The 16,277-nt window shown below is 33.9% G+C and overlaps 2 protein-coding genes across 3 annotated transcripts in view; one reads left to right on the forward strand and one right to left on the reverse strand.

The window, feature by feature from the left end:
- Positions 1-3,891, reverse strand: part of LOC106878736 (E3 ubiquitin-protein ligase KCMF1) — a 57,527-nt gene extending 53,636 nt beyond the window's left edge. The window contains exon 1 of the mRNA XM_052974540.1: positions 3,470-3,891. Coding sequence (XP_052830500.1) covers positions 3,470-3,485 — 16 coding nt within the window. The 5' untranslated portion in view covers positions 3,486-3,891. The remainder of the gene's footprint in view (positions 1-3,469) is intronic.
- The window catches only part of LOC106878740 (dihydropteridine reductase), a 31,598-nt gene continuing 19,209 nt past the window's right edge, over positions 3,889-16,277 (forward strand). For both annotated transcript variants that reach the window (XM_014928053.2, XM_014928054.2), the window contains exon 1: positions 3,889-4,039. In XM_014928053.2, coding sequence (XP_014783539.1) covers positions 3,953-4,039 — 87 coding nt within the window. In that variant the 5' untranslated portion in view covers positions 3,889-3,952. The remainder of the gene's footprint in view (positions 4,040-16,277) is intronic.

Raw genomic sequence — 16,277 nt, forward strand, 5'->3', positions numbered from 1 at the left:
TGATTTAGTTACTTTTACATGAGAATCTTGCATTACTAATTTCTCTTGAATCGTGCACTGGAAAGCAATATACACACACACAAAATATGTAATTTGTGAAAAGCTTTAAAATTAATCTTTAAAATCTTTTGATTTCATTATGAACTGAGGGATAAATCCAATTAGTTCATCTAAACTGCACTTGGAAAGCTGACACTTTTACAGATTTGTAGATACACAGCAATATGAGCAACAAGTTGTGCAATACTATTTCCACCCACTCAGAGACCTCTTTTGGAATTTTATCCCATTCCAATGAGTGTAATCAATATTCATGGCTTCATTAATTTCAGCATTACATTTATCTAATGTACTCTCAGGAATGATCCTCTCAATACCTTGTGTTTTAATCTAAAATTTCTGTCATATATCAATGCTATTTATATTAAACATTCTGAAGGTGAATTTCAATTAAACCTGCTGAGAACTTAGCAAACATATAGTTAGCATATTTAATGAGAGCTGTGAACATGATTTCCCTGAGAAAGTCATAATAGTACTGTGGCTCAACCAACTTTGCTAAAATCCAGTTACCTGGTAAGTTGGATTGCGTGTCTATGTAAATTGCTTACAGGTAATCTTTAATTTATTTCAACCAGTATTTTGAAGACGCAAAGAACTACTCTGAAATGTTCACGGAAAATTGAGGCGACAAAATTCCGAAAAATTGAGTATAACGATTTATTGAGTTGGCACAAGGTCAATTCTCTGTACTAGTGTGGGTAAGAGAATTCAATTGATCTTAGTATATAAGTACTGATTCAAATTTTATCGAAGGAGGAAAAACAAAGTCAATGTCGGAGGTTATTACTTAAAACACAACTCTCCCGAAAGAACAAGAAAAAAAAAAAGGGTACGAATAATTATAATAATTAAGTGAATTCTAAAGATCCGAAACCAAGCTACTATATCACAACATGAAGGACGAGCGAAAAATGACAAATATGAACTGGACAATTGCTGCTGCATAATGAATGAATTCAATGAGCGAAGTTTTTACTTTCTCATGCAACATTTGATTTAGTGAGGTTTACATATTTTTTGCAATAACTTAGAAAATAAAACAGTTCAACGCACAAAAGAAAATTCTGGAAGACGGTCTAAACAGACACCAGCAGAATGTTAAACATCGATGTTAATTTATACAAATTATACGGTCTTTTTAGCTTAAAATATTACATTGAGAACAAGAAACAACTTGAGATTATTCTTCTGGATTCTACACAAATAACTTTCTGTATGTAAAAGTGTTAACATGTTAACGATTATAGAACAATATTAAACGAATAGAAAGAAAGTGAAAAAAAAAAAAAAAAAATACTAATAATCATTTCGAAATCCTTAACATTATTCTTCAGTATTACATTTCATTGCTGACTTTTCCTAAACATTTTAATCTAAAACCGTTTATATTGTAATTCATATATCAACCATAGCTGAAAATAGTACAGTATGTGGGTGTTATCTAGATGATTAAATTCTCAAACACTTTCTTATGTAACAAAATAAGTGCCGAATTAACTATTCCTAGTTAAGTGACCATAACATATAGTTTTATATAAATAGAATAATTAACTAAACAATGGGGCCTGACTGCTTAGTAAAACGACAAAAACAGATCGTCACATCAATACTAAAAATAGGTAGAATACTTTCCCAAAGCAAATCAGTATTTGAAACAATATTTTAATGTCAGATATATTACTTTTCCTTGAAGCGATGAAACAATTCATTTATACTAAGAGTACCTAAATAAACGACACTCAGTCAAACAGTCTATTTTAGTCACATGCACAGTCATAACAACAATAATAAATTAAAAAAAGAAAAACAAACAAAAAATCCTGACTTTACAATTGCTACTTCCTAAAGTAATTTTGCTTAGTTGATCATATGGTAAACAATAAACACAGAAGTTTATAATGATACTGACTAACTCAGAAGGTGTTTGGACAACTGAAGAATTTTAACAATATATTAGAGGATATTATTACAAACGAGACGTATTAGAAGTAGAAATACAAATCAATTTTAAAAAAAAATGGTTCTCTTGTTTTACGTTTTATGCTATAGCTTAGCTTTCGGATATCTGCAACAAAAAGAATACACAATTTATACGAACATTCAAAGGACGATAATATTATTTAAACAGTTTTAAACCGAAAGAAAACGTATGACGCATTATGTACACACGCAAACATTAATACATCTGTATGTGCAATATAAATATATATATATATATATATATATATATATATATATACACACAGTGAATCATCAGCTTCTTTAAAACTCTACATGCATCGAGTACTCTATCTCGCGTTTTGTACCTCAAAACGTATATATATATATATATATATATATATTTAAACTAATGGCCAGACAAGTCTAAACACACATTTTCATCAACTATTGGGTAATTGGAAAATAAACTACACAAGAAAAAAAAAATCATCATTAAATAGAAACTGTAAAATAAATTATATGATAAAAATCGACCCTGTTAAAGACATGTACTTGCAAATATCAAGTTTGAGATTTCATGGTCGATATATCTAGGTGCGGGTAAAATTTTAATATGCATGGACATAAGAAACGACACAAAAATAAGATGTTGGGACATACAATTAGCTAGGTAAATTTTATATAGATATTTTTTACACACACGCATTATATATTTATATATTATGCATATATACACTCACACACGTAAAATATATATATAATGCATAGTATACTTATCGATACAAGTATTTTATGGGCGTTTTTTTTTTTAAGTATGTGAAATGATCTTTCGATATTTTGAAATATGCATGTTTACGAAATCAATGATGATTTCTAGTAAAGTTAATTCTTTTAAGAAGGATAAGGCAAAATAAATTTTTTCAAAGCTCTCTAGTTTACTCATAAAGTACGTAATATTGTGTATAGATAGCATAAATACATTTAACTACAGTTAATATATATAATACACACATATATATATATATATGAGGGGGACAAGCGGCATTAGGACATACTTTCCAAACGCTTTAAAAACAGAACATTACTGATTCTATTCTAATTTTAAAACCAAACTCTTTCAACTAGTCGTCTAGATTATCATTCAACGATCGACAAACTACAAGAATCTTATTTAAGCAGCGAAAGCTACAGAAAATACATTTCCGAACTAGATAGTTATAACTGGTCATAGACATGGTATACAATTTTTTTTCACCCTTTACTTCCGGGATGTAGTAGAATTTCAGATTAAAATAAGTTAAAATATGATAGCAAACAAAAGGAAAAATAATTCAGATTAACATAGAAGTGTATTTAAAAGACATTCTGCTCTGAGAGAGTAGAACGCGCACTGCGCACATTGTATTATCAAACAACATCTTCAAAGCAGAACGGAGCCATCTTGAAAATTTTACGATGCACTCACCCTCATGGCGAGACATTATAGCTGAACGGACCGCGAGAGTGGCGAGTAAATATTCCGAAAACGTGAACTGATATGGAAGATTATACTCATGTATAGCAAGTTCTGTCTTCTGCTGTAATTATGACTTCTTTTTACAGGTACGTCTGCTTCAAAATTCCCAGTAGGAATTTTGGAAAAGTCGAGGCCATGGTGACGTCACGAGAATATCTCGTCTTGTTTGGTAACAGTGTGATTTGAAGCACTGATTCTTTCAGTAATGCTTTTTAGCTATTTTTAACATATTTTGTCTTTTTATGCAATATTTCCATAAAAAATCCAATTAATTTAGTGTTTTTCTAATTACTTTGAAAAAACAAAAATCATTATCTGTCCTAGTGACGACAACTGGTAATACTGACGCTTCCATTAGCGGTTGCTACTCCTGCTGTTTACTGGGAGGTCACTTCCGGTTGTAGCATCTCGTGTGTCATTGTAACATAAACCATGGCAGTGCAGGGTCGTATTCTCGTTTACGGAGGCAAAGGTGCGCTCGGCTCCACTTGTGTTTCTTATTTCAAGAGCAAGAATTTTGTAAGACACCCAATTATATTTATATTTTTTAGTATATCTCTTTCCCAATAGTACCTTCTTCACATTTGTGATTAATGAAACTAACATTATCTTCTTCATTCTTTTCTACATGTATTTCGTTTGATGAATGAAAGGAAATTAAACAATACTCTACGAGACCCGGTCACTCTATATTTTGGTAAAATTTACCTTGTTTTGATAGTGTCTGTGATAAATCAGGTATTTATGAGCTGATTGTCGCATTTAATTGCATTTCGTACCGACGTCATTATTATTCTAACTTTACGTCTTATTTTGCGCTGTTTTCCTCTTCCTTATAATCAATGTTTTTTCTCTCATTCGTTCGTACTCTTAATATATTACGATTTTTCCGAATGAAACTGAAATTACATATACTTTTAGAAACAAAAAGAAAATCAAACCGACGCTTATGGTTTGTGTGTGTAAATATATGCATACTCGTAAAAGGTTATAGGCACCGATGACTGAGACTATATAACTAGGGTTTATTTGAAGATAATATCCCTTATATAAATATAAAAATAATTTAAAACTTTATTTTAAATCAATTGTTTATTAGTTACAACAATTGATTTAAAATAAAGTTTTAAATTATTTTTATATTTATATAAGGGATATTATCTTCAAATAAACCCTAGTTATATATTCTCAGTCATCGGTGCCTTTAACCTTTATTAATTTATAACTCCACTCTGTAGTAATTCACTAAATTCCTGTATACTTCTATAGTAAGTTAAAAATGTGCTTTAACGGTTAGACTCTGCTTCGCTGATGAAGTCGAATAAGACCGAAACACGCCAGGATTTACACCGTACTTTAAAAAAACCAAGCCCACTGAAATTTAAAGGATAGTCGTAATCACCCTGCCAGAATTAACTTTCACTAAGGATGTAATTAAAACTTCCATTTTATTTAGAAGTTTTCATACAGCAGGTGTCCCTTGGTATTTTCTCCCTAGCTATTTACTTATAAATAGGTTGCGAAATATTCAGTTATTCTTCGAGGAATTTGTACATATATTAGTCCGGCCTATTGATTAACTGAAGAAACTGGAGGAGAATCATCGGTATTATTCTGTCATTCTACACTAGTAGAATTTAATCTTCTCCCATTCTGTTTTTTCCCAATTGCATTAATCTTTCTTTTCAGTACAAGCCTTTTTTTTTGTTTTTGTTTTTAATTTTTAATCTTCGTTTTCAAAGCAGTTATCGATCGACACAATACCATGACAGGAACACCTGCCATTTCATGGTGCCATCGATCACTCTCTCTCTTCCAGGAATAGTATATGTGTCTCCGCTCAGTTTTCTCTTACACTGATTGCATTTGGGATATATTGATATTTTTTTTTATACGCATCTTTGCCATAGAAAACGAGATTTTTGATTTTCATGTCTTATTCTCCGAATTATCTGGCTTAAATGAAATAAATGAGAATGTGCGTGTATGCGCGCGCGCACACACACATACACACTCACAAACACACACACACACACACACACACACACCAGTTTATCAGTATATATTCTCGAAATAGATACAAGCCAAGTTTCCATCATTATACATACTGTTCCTAGTAGAGATGCTATTCCAAACGATATGATGTGACACAAGAGTAGTGGCTGTCCTATGGGAGAAGGCTTTGAGCAGCGGAGAAAGTCCCATAGTTTGTAAAATTGAGTTTTAAAGAATTATATGGATGAAAAGTTTGTCTTAATAATTAAGAGGTGGTAGAGACAAAAAAATTTTTTTTTACTAATATTTTATTTTGGGAAGACCTAGATTTTATTAATTTGAGGAACCCAAGGGTCGTTGACAATAATTGGGAATATTTCGAGGTTTTAAATTTAAATAATACAATTGACAGAAAAATATTAAAGTCCGTATTAAAAAAAATTTTAAAAAAAGTGGAGAGAAAGAGAAAGGAAAAACGCCCATAAGGCAGAGCAGATTTTCTCCTGGAGCTTATTTTTTTCTATTTAGGCATCATTTCTATCATCTTTTAGCCTGTTGCACTTCTCTCAGACTCATCAAGTTGATACTTATAATGACTGTCACTATATAATTCCACATTAAACTTCTGCTTATATGCTGATAAATGGAGGATTTTTTTTTACAAGATTCAAATTACTTCACAACTTTTATTTATCTCTCTACAGTTCAAGTATTTTATATTTTCCTTTTCTGCTGGTCCTTTTTCTCTCAAGGGTTGTATAGTTATGCGAATTTACATGTTTAATGTGAGCATTGGGTATTGTTAGTTTATTAGCCCAGGTTGGCTCTGATCAAGCAGACCTATGCAGTAGGTACATTTTTGCTTGGTACTTGTAAAAACGTAAGCGAAAATAATTAAAAAAAAAATCTTATCTCTTGGTCCTAGTTAATATATTTTCAGCTTAGATAACAGGTTCAAAACTTCACTGTATTGTTAGGAAAACAGAAAAGAAATTGAGATATTAATGTGATAAGGTAAAAAAAAAAGTTTCAGATAAAGAATCTTCTTTGAAGGATTCCCATTCTCAGCCCTGCCTTTTAAGCATTAACTGTTTCGTCAAATACATCAGCATTTCTCTGCTTTTGCACTTCTTTTTATTTAACTGATTCTTTCTGATAATCACTTCATCTTTTCAAGTTCAAGCCATCACTTTTAATATCCTACGATATGCCTCTGAGGCTATATACACTATTAAGGTACTGGAAGCCACTTGAAAAAAAAATACAACTATATGATTGAAAGATTGGCTATTAAGATGGGATCTATAGTTCATTGATGCTTAATGTAATAAATTACATGGGAGATTGTGTTAACCGAGTTAGATTATCATAGAAATAACTAGTGTTCACAGAATGACAGCTGTGTTAAATTTAATGGTTACAAATTCAGAGCCATTTAACTACATTAAATTTTAATCATTTTTCATAAATATAATATTCCATTATGTATTTGCATACTAATTGTTAATGTTATATTTATTATAAAATTATATTTAATGAGGAATTTTATTTTTATTTATGGGATTTGTAATTTATAAAACCATCAAATATTGTAATTGAAATGTGCAAAAATTTATAAATTCCTTTACAGAAACAATTATAGTAAGAGATGAATCTCTTTAACATCTTCAGTATATAAAACTTTTTATTCTAATGTAGGCCTGCTTACAAGGGTAATTGGTTCAGATTTGTGATTCAGTTCCATAATAGGACCCATTTTTATGGATGCATTTTTGAACTTGAGTTTGTTTAAGTTAAGAATAAGAACCAAACCACCTGGGGAATACTACCTGCAATGGGTTAGCATCCTATCCCAGGATGTATCACTTCCAATTAACTCCAGTGTACATACCAGAGCTAAATCCAGAGATCACAAGTCTTTTCATGAAGACTTTAAACTTTTTTTTTTAATGAAATAAGCATAAGCTAAGATTACTAAAATTAAAAAGATCAAAGACTTTCTTTTTCTTTTTGCCAAAATAAAATCTGAAATCCATGGAATCTAGTGTTGGCAACAATTAGCTTGTAGTTTGATAAGTACAATTAGTGTGCTTGTGTCCTTCCTTTCCTTCCTTACTCTCAGCTGAAGTTTCACATCTATCATTTGAGGTTTTGAAGCTCTTCCAGAAACTCCCTTATTTAGCACATTGCATGGGATAATAATGTAAATTTTATGAGAAATAAATATTGATAAATCACTAATTGCCTTATTACATAGCGGGGATCAGGAGATGAGCTGGTAGAATTGTTAGCGTATAATTCCATCACATACCAACATGAAAAAACAGGTGTAAAATGAAAATGATGGCTATTATAGCATGTTACTGATAATTTAAAAGATTTTGCAGTTGTATTAGGTGTTAGAAACGTTTCTTTTGTTAGGTAGTACTGACGTTTTACATAGGCTGAAGGTTAAAGAACTTTGATCGTTGGAAATGGGACACACTATCTAAATATGCATATTCATGTGAGTCGAGGGTGTGGAGTGAGAGAGAGAGAGCTTGACATGCTCAAAAATAACCAACTCTCTTTCAAGTCACACTCTTTCTTCTTGAAGATATTTGGGTCTGTCGTTAAGGTGTTGTAGTCTTGGCTGGAACACCTTTCATCAAATAGTTCTCAAACTGACGAATATCAACTACCCCCCCCCTCTCCAAAATATAGGGTAATTGTTTGGGTCCCTGCCCAACTTTATTAATGTGAAGACAAAATATTTTACATTTATACAATTATTTTTTTTCTCTCCCCAATATGGTGATGCACTAGCTTCAAAATATGTAAACTACCTTGATTTTAGTAAAAATGTCAATTTGCCTGTTCCCTTTTCAATCCTCACAGCCCCTCCTTCAGGAGGGCATGTCCTTGTGAGAAATATGGTTTTAAATAACGGCAAACTTCAGGCTAAACAACAGTAAATTTCAAATATGAGCTCCATATAGAATTAAAACTTTAAATGGGTGTGAAACATATGCAAGATATCTTCCCAAACATAATTATTTATATGAAGTTAGCAGTAATTATACAGATAGAATTCATTGAGTAAAATTTGCTTTTACTCAAGTAGCTATTTTTTTAAACTGTACCCTGAATTATTTTGAAATGAATCAACATGCTATGTAGTTGTCAGTCCTCACTCGCCTGTGGAATTATGAAACTTAGCAATGAATTGGGGACAGTTAGGGCCCTGAAATAGTTTCCCATGTAAATGCTTTATTTGCACAGTATGTTTTTGATCACCCCATTCTATGTAGTAACACTTTAGTCTCTTTTTTTTTTTTTTTTTTTTTCCTGTCACAGATTGTTTCAAAGGCTATAATTCCCACGAGTCTTCTGCAACCGTTCCCATTTCTTGCCCCCATATCCTAGTTTTGTTTCAGATAGAGCTAAATTCCTGTTATCTTTCAATTTATCTCATTCTTTTACATGTTCAGAAGCATGAAGGGTGTTGATGGGGTGCTTGAGAAGACAGTGGTTGATAGGGGAGTAGAAGAATGAAATAATAATAATGATGATGATGATAATAATAATAATCCAATATTTAACAATGTGGGGTGAAAAGTACAGCTAAAATGAGTGATGTGGGTGAAGGAAGAAGTACCCATTGGGGTGAGAAAATTTTTTCTTAGCTACTTAACTCATACTGATTGATATTGCTTCTCCCCTGTCTCATACTTATATACATGGCATTATTTTTGGAATTTTATTGTGATTGTGAGTTAGCAAGACACAAATATAAAATGTGTTTGTCTTAGCAAGGACTGCTGCAGATGTTTTATCCTGGGTCATCTCTCATCAAAAAAAATCTTTGATGAAAGGTATTCCAACTGTGACCATTGTGTCTTTTTATGACTATACAAGACTGTATTATCCACTGTACCCTGTTTTTTTTTTCTTTTTATGGTAGGATGTTATTTGAGGGAGATTTGGTTGCCATTTTTTGTTAGTTGAGCAAACCTGTTTGTGCATTGGCAAAGAAACAAGTATATCTAAAATATGTGTGTGTTGGCAAAGTCAAGTGTAGATCTGAAAATGAGAAGTAAACATTTGTTTTAAAAATAAATTGTATGCTCTTAGAAGCATGCAGCTGTTCTTGTTTGATGGGATGTACATTCAGAGAAAAGATTTATATCTTACAAGAAAAGTAGTCTCATCTAAGAAATGGAAATTCTTTTCTGTCAAAATGTTTTAAAACTCATCTGTTTCAAATTCATTGCTTATAAAACTTTGTTCACTGTGTCGGAGAAAGGTTGACTGGGAAACAAAAGCAGTAGAAGGCTGAATTTTGAGGAGGATTGGTTTGGCAAAAGGTTTAACTCTTTAGCATTCAGACCAGCCATATCGGGCCCAAATATTCTACCTGTTTTGTGTTCAGACTGACCAGATCAGGCCTCTCACAACATCTCTGCAGTGTCATTCTAAAAGTAAGCAATCACATCCTTGAAATCTGAAAGCTATGAGATAATGCATGATTAATTCAAAGTAATTTGAATGAATAAGCATTATATGTGATGGAGTAATCTGAATGCTAAAGGCTGAGGGATGAGTGTCTCAAGTAGGGACCTGTCTGGGGAGAGCTGACCAGCCTATTGTTGCACAGTGCCCTCTTTCACTAAGTGGTAATTAACAAATGTCTCCTTTCCATGCTTGTTAAAGAAGTTAAGTCCAGATTGTTTTAATCAAGAAATTACTGAAGGCAAAGATTTAATATGATGTAGATGAAAGCTGTCATCATCGTCGTTTAATGTCCGCTTTCCATGCTAGCATGGGTTGGACGATTTGACTGAGGACTGGTGAAACCAGATGGCTATACCAGGCTCCAATCTGATTTGGCAGAGTTTCTACAGCTGGATGCCCTTCCTAACGCCAACCGCTCAGAGTGTAGTGGGTGCTTTTATGTGCCACCGGCATGAAGGCCAGTCAGGCGGTACTGGCAACGGCCACGCTCGAAATGGTGTATTTTATGTGCCACCCGCACAAGAGCCAGTCCAGGGGCACTGGCAACGATCTCACTCGAAAGTCCTTACACATGCCGCGGGCACAAGTGCCAGAAAGGCGACGCTGGGCACAGGTGCCATCACAATCTTGCTTTCGCTTGCCCCAATAAGTCTTCGCAAGCTGAGTTTCGTGTCCAATGAAGGAGACGACGTTGGCATGGGTGCCAGTCGTCGAATTTAACTCAATTTCAATTTCACTTGCCTCAACAGGTCTTCACAAGCGGAGTTTAGATGAAAGCTGTCATGTGTCATATATATATATATATATATATATATATATATATATATATATATATATATATAGGGAGAATTTGCGATATAGTGTTTTGCCTCCCCTCCACTACTTGACAAATGGATTTGGTGTGTTTATATTTCTGTAACTTTGTGGATCAGCAAAGAATACCAATAGAATAAGTACCAGGTTTAAAAAAGATAACTGAAATAAGATAAAAAACAAATTTATATTATTAATACATTTAAATAACAAACAAAAAATTTAGAACAAGAAACATTACAATTTAAGTTTTAAATAAAATACTGTTTACTTTGTTACTGCTGTTCACAAATCATCCATATATGTTTGTATTTGGTTATCATAAAAAGCAAATGTAAATAAATCATTTTTAGGTGGTGAAAGTTGAAGTGGACAAATGTAAATAATATTGGGTAGAATATTGTTAAAAAAAACCCTTGAATGGAATACTTTGAGTAGATGGCTCTGTAGAATTCTTGTTTATTGGTATGTTGATTCAGTGGGCAGGTAATCCAGTTGATCAAAGATCATTGAAACTTGGAGACCCATTGTATCTATGGAGAAGATTGTTACAAAGGAACAGATTGTGAAATCTGGCATTTGGAACAAATTGAAGCTTTTTCTGTTTTGTTTTAGTGTAGGGAGGGACTAGACTTGATTTCTTATGATAAGTATAGTATTTGTGTTTTGATGCTGTTGAGATTATGTAACCAATAAAGGATGTTTTTAGGGACTTTTTTAAACATAGAATTAGGGTATTTCTGGTGATATGATAGATAAAGGTTGTTTGTGGATGACACTTTTGTGTGTGGAACGTTGAGATGTAAGGATGGCGTAATTTGCATAAAAGTCTTAGGTAATAATGAAGTATTAATGATCTGTTTCGTCGTTAATATAGAGAAGGGAGTAAGGTGGTGAAATGGAAGAAACGGTGTGTTGGGCAAAATGCTTAATGACATTTTGTCTGTCTTCACATTCCGAGTTCAAATTCCATCGAGGTCAACTTTGCCTTTCATCCTTTTGGGGTCGATAAAATAAGTACTAGGTGTTGACGTAACTGACTTACCCCTTCCCTACAAATTGCTGACCTTGTTCCAAAATTTGAAACCAATATAGAGAAGAAAGTGTGTGGGGAAACATTATGAAACCTTAGAGTACATCAGAGTTGATAAAATGTATGTGAAAGAGAGAAGGAGGTGGGGAGAGAGACCTATCAATGCACTCTGTACTGGTTAGAAAAGAAACTTTCAATCCTAAAGATAAAATGGGATTAGGATGGAGCTCAAAGGAGATTGACTTCATGCATTGCAGGTGTTCTGCCTGTGTTACTATAGAAATTTGTCATTCTTATTCCAATCAGTGCTTGAAAACCTGATTTCTGTTGCTAAATGTATGTTCAGTCTGTATGTTTGAAGGACTTATTCAAGAGAAGTGCTCACTCAGTTGAGTGTTTTTCTATTTGCCAGCTGTTCAAACAATGTAGCAAATAAATTTTACATTTGATACTAAAAACAATTCTGAATTGTTTGTATATTTTTTTTATAGGCACAGGCATAACTGTTTCATTAAGAAGCCTGCTTTGCAACCAAACCAGCTTCAAGTTAAGTCCCATTGCATGGCACCTTAAGCAGGTGCCTTCCACTATATCCCTGGGTTGACCAATGCCTTTTGAGCGATAAATGGAAACTGTTGAATCCTGTTGTATTCATGTGTGTGGTGTGTGTGTCTGTGTTTCTCCATCTACATTACTTGTCAACTGGTGTTGGGTTGTTTACATTAGCAGTTTAGCAAAAGAGACCAATAAAGTAAGTACCAGACTTAAATGGAAATAAGTATTGGGATTGATTGCTTTGATTAACCCTTTAGAATTTAAACCACCCATATCCAACCCCAAATATTTTACCTGTTTTATGTTCAAACTGGTGAGATCTGGCCTCTCACACTTTCCCTACAATGTCATTATAAAAATAAACAATCATGTCATTGGAATCTTGAAGCTACTGTTTCAAGCAAGTCGCTCAACCATATCAAGAATTAGTAGGTTCTTGTTGTGAAGGATTCATCTTCATCATCATTGTCGTTTAACACCCGTTTTCTGTGTTGGCATGGGTTGGGCAGTTTGACAGGAGCTGGTCAGCCAGTGAGATGTCCAGTCTTCAGTTGTCTGTGTTGGCATGGTTTCTACAGTTGGATGCCCTTTCTAACACCAACCACTTTGCAGTGTGTGCTGGGTGCTTTTTCTGTGCTACTGGCACGGACGCACTTACATGACACCAACACCAGCAAGACAAAGACCTTTCAGCTGGGAGAGGGAGTGGGAGCATGGCCATAAAAGAAACATGCCCGTATGTATGGATGATCATGATTCTACTTAGCTTGATGTATCTTGGAGCGTTGTTGTAATTCTGTACTGAAGACAATTGTATGAACAAATTTCTTCAAAAACTACAAACGTATAAATATACAAATAATAAAATGTTATGCTTATTTTTAAAAGTCTGATCTTTACATTTTCTTCAGATTACTAGCCTTGACATTATTAGACATTTAAATTTTGCTTCTCACAAATGAGATAACATTTTTCAGAAGAGAAGAAAAAGGAAAAAAGAATTGAAAAAAATTCAAGAAAATATTTTGAAGCTTAATATATTTGTTTTTTTTTCTGTTATGCATTTTAAACAGAAAAATAAGAAAAGCAATCTTTAAATCTTAATAGAAGCTGACCCAAATTGACGTCCATTTTCTCTGTATTCTGATATTTTTGGGGAAAAGCTGTTATCATAATATATGTTTATTCTTGCCTGTTTTAAAAGGGTTTATGCTACTTAATAAATTGATGTCAGTTTTTGGTCTATATTTCTAGTATTCCAAGCAGCCATTGGATGAAAATGCTTGACAGTATTTATTTCAGCTTCTTGTGTTCAGATTTCAAATTCCGCCAAGGTCAACCATACCTTTTTGTTCCTTTGGGTTTACTAAATAACATACCAGTCTGGAGCAGTAAATTGGAGTTATTAAAGCATCATCCTTGCAGTAATTTGTCTTGGCTCTTCATGCTCTAAGATCAAATCCTACCATGGCCTACTTTCATGGCAAACTTAATCTGTTTTCCACTTTAACACCACTACCTGGTCCTTGGTTGTCGAACATAACAGAATTTTTTGTTTTCTTATCAAGGCTTGTTACCAGTTCAATTAGCTTTACTCCGCACAAAGCGTGTAATTTGGTTTTGTTTGGCTCTACCGTGTGGTATCTTAGGCAAGTGCTTCTACTACAACTCTGGACTAACCAAAGTCTTGTGAGTGGATTTAGTAGATGGAAATTGCAAGAGGCCTCTGTGTGTGTGTGTGTGTGTTAGTTAGTCTCCTTGTCTTGACATCATCTGGTAGTGTTAAGCAAGTCTCACCGTCATGCAAGCAGTGTCCTTTGTTGCCAATCTTCCATGAAAACATGACTAGTCATGGGGAAATATTACTTCACTTTGGAAACAGGTGAGGGTTGGTCACAGCATAAGCATCAGGCTGTAGAAAATCCATCTCAACAAATTCCATCTGACCCATGCAAGCAGAGAAAAGTAGACATTAAAATGATGTATCAAATAATTTTTGTGGTTGAGGCCATAAATGCCAAATTCTCTGTAGATAACTGAAAGCAATACAGTGTTAAACCAGACAGGGACTGGATTGTTGACTTCTTTCAGGATCCACCCTCTCATCACTTATAGGTGTTCTATCATCTAATATATTTTGAATTGTGAAATTATAGTTTCAACGAAAGCTGAAAGTATTTGTTTTCTGAATACCTGTTTCTGTGATATGGAGAGCTAGAATCCTTTAACTCTCCAGCATTCAGTTTACTCTCTCAAACATAATGCCTATTTATTCATATTGTCTTGTAGCATCAAGACTTCAATGATATGACTGTTTATCTCTTATAATGACACTGTAGGGCAGATGTGAAATGCTAGATATGGCTGTCTTGACCATAAAACAGGTAGAATATTTTGGCTAGATATGGCAGGTTTAAACGCTGAAGGGTTAAAATGTGCAAGCATCTGGGACTGAATGGTAAAGAAACAAAGCTACAATAATGCTACAAGGCTGGGAATGGTAGTGACAGTCTGGTGACATTTATGTGTCAGTCAGATTCCTTTCATTTTGTCTTTCTGTTCACATATTCTATTGTCTGACTGAACCAGTCTGATAAATCAATACTTGTGTGTATTTGGTGGTGGTAATGGTGACAGAGACTGTTGAGCTTATGAGGAAGCTTTTGTGTTCAGCCCACTAGAAATAGCAACCAAATTCTCCCTCAGATCTTATTCTATTTTGAAAAGCAAATGGCTTATTGGATAATGTAACACATCATATCATTAATTTTTTTCTTTTAGATGTGAGATAGTCATGGCTTGAACACAGTTGGTCGGAGCCAGGCAACACTTAGATGATATCAATTGGTTTTAGAGCTGCATCTGTTTTTCTTTCGTTCTCAGGAATTTGTGAAGTCATTATCATCGTCATTTAACATCAGTTTTCAATGCTGGCTTGGGGTTGGACTGCTTGACAGGAGCTGGCAAGTCAGGACTGCATCAAGCTCCACTGTTTTAGCATGGTTTTTATGACCGGATGCCCTTCCTAATGCCAACCACTTTACAAACTGGACTGGGTGCTTTTCACATGGCACTCGCTCTAGTGAGGTCTGTTTTGGCATGGGTTTTATGGTCGGATGCACTTCCTAATGCCAACCACTTTACAAAGTAGGCTGGGTGCTTTTTACAAAGCACCAATACTGGCGAGGTCTGCTTTGGTATGATTTTATGTTAAAAAATGACCAGCGTGCTGGGCTTGAAGCATTTCCAATATGGCGTTGAATTTGTGATGGCCAATGTAAAAAAATTATTTACTAAATTTATAACATAACTGGGACATTAAAGATTTAAAATTTGCATTTAGTGACTCAAGAGAGTTGTGTTTTTTCTTTTACTTTTTATTACAGTTCTACCTTGAAGGATTTAGGTGAACAAATTGATCTTAGTATTTATATTTTAAGCCTGGTACTCATACTACTAGTCATATTTGCCAAACTAAGTTACAGGGATGTAAACAAACCCATACCGGTTGTCAAGTGGTGGGGAGAGGGCAAAAACATAATACATGAACATGTTTGTGTGTGTGTGTGTGTGTGTGTGTATATATATATGTATATATATACATACTCTTTTGCTTGTTTCAGTCATTTGACTGCGGCCATGCTGGAGCACCGCCTTTAGTCGAGCAAATCGACCCCAGGACTTATTCTTTGGAAGCCTAGTACTTATTCTATCGGTCTCTTTTTGCCGAACCGCTAAGTTACAGGGACGTAAACACACCACCATCGGTTGTCAAGCGATGTTGGGGGGACAGACACACAAACATATACACACACACACATATATATACATATATAGGACAGGCTTCTTTCAGTTTCCGTCTACCAA

The sequence above is a fragment of the Octopus bimaculoides genome, chromosome 18, assembly GCF_001194135.2.
Source record: "Octopus bimaculoides isolate UCB-OBI-ISO-001 chromosome 18, ASM119413v2, whole genome shotgun sequence".
Lineage (NCBI taxonomy): Eukaryota > Metazoa > Mollusca > Cephalopoda > Octopoda > Octopodidae > Octopus > Octopus bimaculoides.